Genomic DNA, 6,586 nt, shown 5'->3' on the forward strand with positions numbered 1-6,586 from the left:
TGGTAAACATATATTGATAAAAATACTCAAGTTCAAAACCGCTTGAAACTAAATCATGAATAACAAGCTCTGATTGTAGTAACCAATCATGAGCATAAGATAATTATGCAAATACCAGTAATAATAACATTAACATTCACCAACGAAAGTAAAGATGGAAAAAGTGAAGAAAAGAATCATCACAGCATAGGGCAAAAAAGAAAAAACAATATGCATGTGAGGAATCTTGTAAGAACATGATCATGGATTATTAAGCTGAAAAATATGATTTATGGGACAACTTATGCCCCCATCACAATCTAACATACACTTGCGTCTTCCCGATTACATGAACATGAATGTTAACAAAATTTGGGTCAATTTTCCCAAATGAAATTCAACATCAATATACCCTTTGAATGTCAGAATGTTCCAAAATGATTTTATCAAGCCATACGAAAATGTGGCTTCTAACAAAGATTAATAATTTTAACAAACGAAAATGATCCACCTGGAAAACGTATCAAGGCTTCAGAGCTAGAGCAAGACCCCACTTGGGAGCCACTTCAGTGTTCTTGGTGTCGTATTCTGCTGAAAAAGTAATCAATGATTTTGGTCGCCATTCTCGTTGGCACAGCATTGCCACTTTTCCATTGTCGGAGAACCTAGTTTTGACCGTGTTGTAAAGGTCAAGAACATGAGAACTTCCAATTGTAAAACTGTTTTGTAATGTGGATAATCCGTGTGTCATTTCAGCAACAACTTGTGTATTGTTTGAAGCATCCACAGTGTGTACATATGATGCTTTCAATGTTTGCCCTTTATCTGCCCTGCATTTGTGAGGTCATAATTAGGCTAATTACATCAATAAGAAATGGTAGAAAGCAATTTCAGCTTATTATTTGTGGGTAGCTCTACTTTTTTTAATACACAGAAACTCATTCACGTGAAAAATAAACAAGTTTTCCATCATTAATATTCCCTATGTACATGAAAATAACTCAAATTCAGACTTTAATGTTTTTATTAAAAACTAGTTTACTATCAAAATGATATTGTTTAGATACTCAAAAAAATTCTTATCATTACAAAGTTGCAGGTCAGACCGACCCCGCCTAGTTCAAACCATACTCAAACATAACAAGTATCAAGCCAAACCAAATTTACCTTATAGACAACAAGCCACACCAAATTTACCCTATACAAAACAAGCCAAACCTGCCCAATTTGACACCTCTAACTCAAATTTTAAGCAAAAAAAAGCAAAAATAATTTATAGAAGGAATACATAAGGGTTGTAAACTAATCTGCTGGATAAGCTTTCTTCTCATCTTTGAATAACCAACCGTAAATTTGCTCATTTACATCACTACCAAAAAACCTATTGCATAAATTTTGGTCCATAAAAGTTAAAAATTGTCTCTATAGACGGCTACTTTTTATGTTTCACAACAATCAACTTTCTACACACATGAAACCATCACCAACAGAAAGCAAGACAGACTATGATAATTGACCAAAAACATGATACTTAAGAAAGGAAAATATAGGATGGGAATTCATACAGTATAAGAGCAGCAGAGAGGTCCGGTTTGTTAAAGCTTATCCCAGCATTGTACTTGGTAAAAGAACCCGAGGCGGTATCGAACCCAACTTCACCACCGAGAAGTATATCGTTGTGACCAACTGCTGCAGCAACATTTAAAACTGGGGACGGGTTCAGACCGATACTTGAATCAATAGCAACTCGAGGATGAAGGTACTGAACATCAAGCTGAGAGCATATACAAAACAATTCACATTAATTATTCGGTATTCTTGTATGATCGATACCTGATATCAACAACAACAAAAAATATACTTGAAATAGATTCAAACCCATACAAAAAACAAAAGATGTGCACAAACGTTCAATGTACAAAACGTTAACAGTCTAGTGGATCTTGTTTCGGAGATATACTTGGAACCCAAAATCTCCAAACAGCACAGAAAAGAAAAAAGAACCTCTAATAATTTTGAAAAGTAGCGAATACAGCATACAGCATACATATTATACAGAGTATTATATTATACTTTACATGTAAAACCACTGACCTTTCCAGATTTATGATCAGGAACATCAAAGCTTAATACTGCTTTCGTACAAGGCATTACTTCATTAACAGTTACTTTTGTTGCCACCTGCAAAATGATGAAAAATTAGAATGCCTAACAAAACATTGAATAAACCATTTTAAGCAGCTTGATATTTAAAAAAATAGTCGGCCAACAATTCCTATCAGAAACAGTATATAAAAAACAGAGCACTTCATCCAGGTAGAAAACTCATAAGTTCTTACATTTGAATATGTATCAACTTTTACATCTACAATAGCCCTTCCACTCTTGTACTGAGCACTTATATCCCCAAGAAAAATTTGACCTTTTTTCAAACCAGTAGCCGTCAGCCCCTGTAAAAAGTTAAAGTTACAAACTTACAATACAGAACATGAGTGAAATTCACTAAAGCCTAGAACAAGAAATATGGAATATGTTTCACTAGAAGTACCATTACAAACAATCTAAAGTTAACAGGTTCACTTTAGTATGATCAAAAGACAGCATGTGTCAAATTAAGCGCGCTCAGAATGACTGATCATAACGTGCCAGAGTTTCAATCAAATGTTAGACACATTTATAAGATTATTTCACACTGCCACAAAAATGAACCTGTAAGGTGACTACAGGTAGGATACTATGACCATGTAAACATGTAAAAAATGAGTTCATGTTTCGAAAGATTCCAATAAACTACATCTTTTGAGCCCTTGGATTGCAACCCATATAAGTTTGGGTGTTTAAACTAATTACAGCCACCGAGTAACAGTATAAGTTTGTAAGTGGGCGTTTAGTAAAGAGCTGCAAGTTCTAGTAAAAGTTCTTGGATTGTTTCGAGTCCCCATTAAACCTACACAAACTACAGACAACTGCTCAAGTTGTTTTGAAGTTCACCTCCATGATTAATGAAGATAAAAAACAAAAAAAATAGATAAATCATAAACATGTATGATGAGGTACGTATTAGACATACAAAGCATGCACATACCATGGGAGTTGATCCAGGAACTGATAATACAAACTTGTGGTCATAGTTGTAATCTTTGGTCAACAGATCTGTATTAAGCAATAACAATGGTCAGCAACATTTTATCTGATGAAAAAGCAACTGTCTTATTTAAGCATAGGCACTATATCAGACATCATCTTTACATATCCAAAAATTTTATACCTTTCAAGCGCACAAACACAAAATTTTACATTTAAAAAAGCCGGATCTATAATACACCATAAAACAATAAAACTCAGCTTTATCGCAGTTACAGTAACTAAATAGAAACTTTTTAGCCTTCATATAAACATACAAAAAAACCATTCTAGGTGAAGGATTGGGTATATAGAAAAAACTATTCACGTACTTAAATATCACTAAGCTAAAACTGAATAAAACCACCATTAATAATTTCATATACTTGTGACAAAAAACTGTAAACGTCGAAGTGGTAATAATCTCATATTACTAGTTCATCAGAGAAAGATCCCTACCTTTCACAAATGCAGGGTCTAGTGTATATATTAGTGAAATTTAGTGTTGATACAAAACCCACAGGTCAATTATAATGTCTCTACAGGTATATAATGCAGGCCTCCTTTTTTTATAGTTTGTAAGATTGACAGCCTCATCCACCTTTTTACCATTATTGTAACACCAAACACTACATACTTGGTTTTTTCAACATAGGATAAGCCTCATGAAATTGACAGCATACAATAGGCAAGCTTGAATTTGCAACTTGCATATTAATGCATACATGAATAAAACATAACAGCAAACATAAGCAACTATTAGAGGCTTGATACAAAAGGAAGAAAACGATGGATCAAACAATGATAAATTCAATTTAATAGGTGGTTGACCACTGGAGAAGTAAATTCATTCTGAGTTATCATAATTTTGACACCAAGAAGCTGAGCATATAAAGATAAATGAGACTTACCTTTTGCTCGTTTTCCAATATCTGAAAAGGGTGCCGGACCGTTGCCCATTGTGATTTACTGGATTAGTATACAGATTACAACTCCCAGCTTCCAATCACAGCCTGAGTGACACGTCATATGTCAAATAAGCATCACACAAATATTTGACAGATAATACCATCTAATGATGTTACAAGTAAAATGAACTGTCATGGAGTGTTCAGCCTACTATGCATGAAGGATGGTAATTTTTGGGAATAACTACTACATGTTATCAAGTTATTGCAACATAAATGAAACTAAATTAAAATACACATGACTATTGATTAATAGAAATTGATAATCTTAAGGAAACAAAGGCCCTAACAACATGTTGTAATCCATAAATTGATGGGTCAGTTTACCATCAAGAATGTATGGGAGCAGATGTTTGTAACAGGCGATACTTCAAAAAATATACAGACAAATAGAAATGCAATGCACTGTGCAATTGGATAATAACTTAGAGAAAACACGCATAGTCAAGTATGACAACTGGTACAAAACAATCCAGAAACTCTACAATGACCATACACCCCAAACAAAACGGATATGATCAAAAGAAATTAAAGGGAGTCAGCAGTATCATTATGAAAACACAAAATAAAAAGACAACTGAAATATAAAAGAATATATAACAAAACAGATAAAAGAGGTAAGTCAGATCAACAATAACTATATAATATAGTAAAATAGGTAGCAAGTTAAGCAGGTAATAATAATTGTGTGCATTTTATACTGATTGTGTGTTGTAATGAGGATTACATAGACGTATATATAGATAAATCTAGACCTTACACTACCATATCAACACTGTATACGGCACCTAAATGCCACCGCCGTATATGGTGGGCATTGGACCGTGTATGGCATGTTTTTAATCAAGAAATTAATCGGGAGTAATAAGGGATTTTTACTACAGTCAAAAGCGGTCAACTGTTAAAGTAGTTGTTGTATGGCCTACAAATTGAGATAACAACTGATACTGTAGCATTTTCCTCAAGACATTTTCAATGTCATTATTATTTTATTTTATTTTTTTGTTTTTTTAACTGACTTGGAGTTCCTGTAGCGACAGCGACGGTTGTCAGTGACTCTACGATGGTTCACGGCGGCGATCATGGCTATTGTATAGCCTAGGATTGGTTTATATTATTATTATTTGTTATTATTTATTTATTTTATTACTGTATTATTATTTTTTATTATTATTATTATTAATAAGCTTCTTATTTCCAAAAGTTACAAGTTAGCTAACAACTTAAATGCTTGGGTGCCTTACAAGGCTGTGAAGATTCTAGTGGTGTTAAGTGTTGACGGACAGCGGTCGGTGGTGGCGGACGGTCGCGTCAAACGAGGATCAGGTGTATACGGTCGAAATTAATCAAGATAGTGGTTTAGGGTGATGGTAATTCGAAACACGTCAAACAATCGGTAAATTCCGGTACCTGTGATACTAAATACGCTAGGAATAATGGGGAATTCGGCCAAACAAAAAAGTCCCGATAGCGGCTTGTGGCGGTTGTCCAGTGGTCGGAAATGAATAAAACTTTCAGGGTTGGTTTGTAAAAGGGCTAGGAATCTCGTGATGTAGATGATTGTCTCTGATATTGTGTGAATGTGGTCGGAATGTCACCAAAAGATCCATACATTATCAAATCAACGCTGTATACAACTAAGCCCTATTCTAATTGAATCTTTTAATTTCAGTTATATGAGTCCGTTCAACACTCAAGTCTCCAACTCAACTACTCAGGTATCAACACTTCATACATAATATAAAAGTTACTTGCATAACAATGTGAACAAATAAAGAGCATATGCATCATGTATAGTAAAACAATAAGAAGGTGTATTGGTGTTTATTTCAGTACAGTTTAAAGTAACAGTACGCATCTTCTTCCTATAAACCCTAGAAATTCATTAGCTATACCAAACCTCTCAACGAACATTGTTACCATCATTATCATCATAGCAATTACAATACAAAACAAAAAATACCTAAATAGCTGCAACGAGTTACAATATCTACAATACTCCAAATCAATCACCGTATTTCATATTCATATATCATATATAACCACGCGTTAAATGATTAAACCGAATTAAAATCAAATTGACAATAACAACCTACCGGTGATCAGATTTCAGACAGTTCAATAATCATAATTATATGACATACGATACATAAAGAAGAAATATGCTTACATATACAAAACGAATACAATGAGAGGATGAGCAACGGCGATTGATATGCGCAGATTTTTTTGTTGAAAAGGAGATGCGCTGATGACTCTTTCAAATTAGGGTTTTTGTTTTGTGTGGAATGTGTATATATATCTCGTCCCAGTGGCAACTCTCGAGATTCTTTGGCGGTCTTGACCAGTACAGAAGGCTATCGTGCACCGCTGCTGATCTCAGCCGTCCAGATCAATCTGCTTGTTATTCACGCCCAAAATAATGAACGTTTTGGTCAAATGTCTTTTAAAAAGTCATTGCACAAACTTTAAAGAGTTTTTTTAACAAAGGGTAATATTTATAAAAAGTATATTTA

General features: G+C 34.0%; 1 protein-coding gene across 1 annotated transcript; it reads right to left on the reverse strand.

Annotated features, from left to right (window-relative positions):
* Positions 1-217: 217 nt before the first annotated feature.
* On the reverse strand, positions 218-6,367 carry LOC139885514 (mitochondrial outer membrane protein porin 4). The gene is made up of 7 exons (XM_071869271.1): positions 6,241-6,367; positions 4,014-4,115; positions 3,065-3,132; positions 2,319-2,429; positions 2,074-2,160; positions 1,545-1,753; positions 218-809 (listed from the first exon to the last, which is right to left on the reverse strand). The coding sequence occupies exons 2-7, from the start codon at positions 4,060-4,062 to the stop codon at positions 503-505; spliced, it is 831 nt and encodes a 276-aa protein (XP_071725372.1). The 5' UTR covers positions 4,063-4,115; positions 6,241-6,367; the 3' UTR covers positions 218-502.
* Between the last annotated feature and the right edge of the window lie 219 nt (positions 6,368-6,586).

Source organism: Rutidosis leptorrhynchoides, chromosome 1 (assembly GCF_046630445.1).
Source record: "Rutidosis leptorrhynchoides isolate AG116_Rl617_1_P2 chromosome 1, CSIRO_AGI_Rlap_v1, whole genome shotgun sequence".
NCBI classification, from domain to species: Eukaryota; Viridiplantae; Streptophyta; class Magnoliopsida; order Asterales; family Asteraceae; genus Rutidosis; species Rutidosis leptorrhynchoides.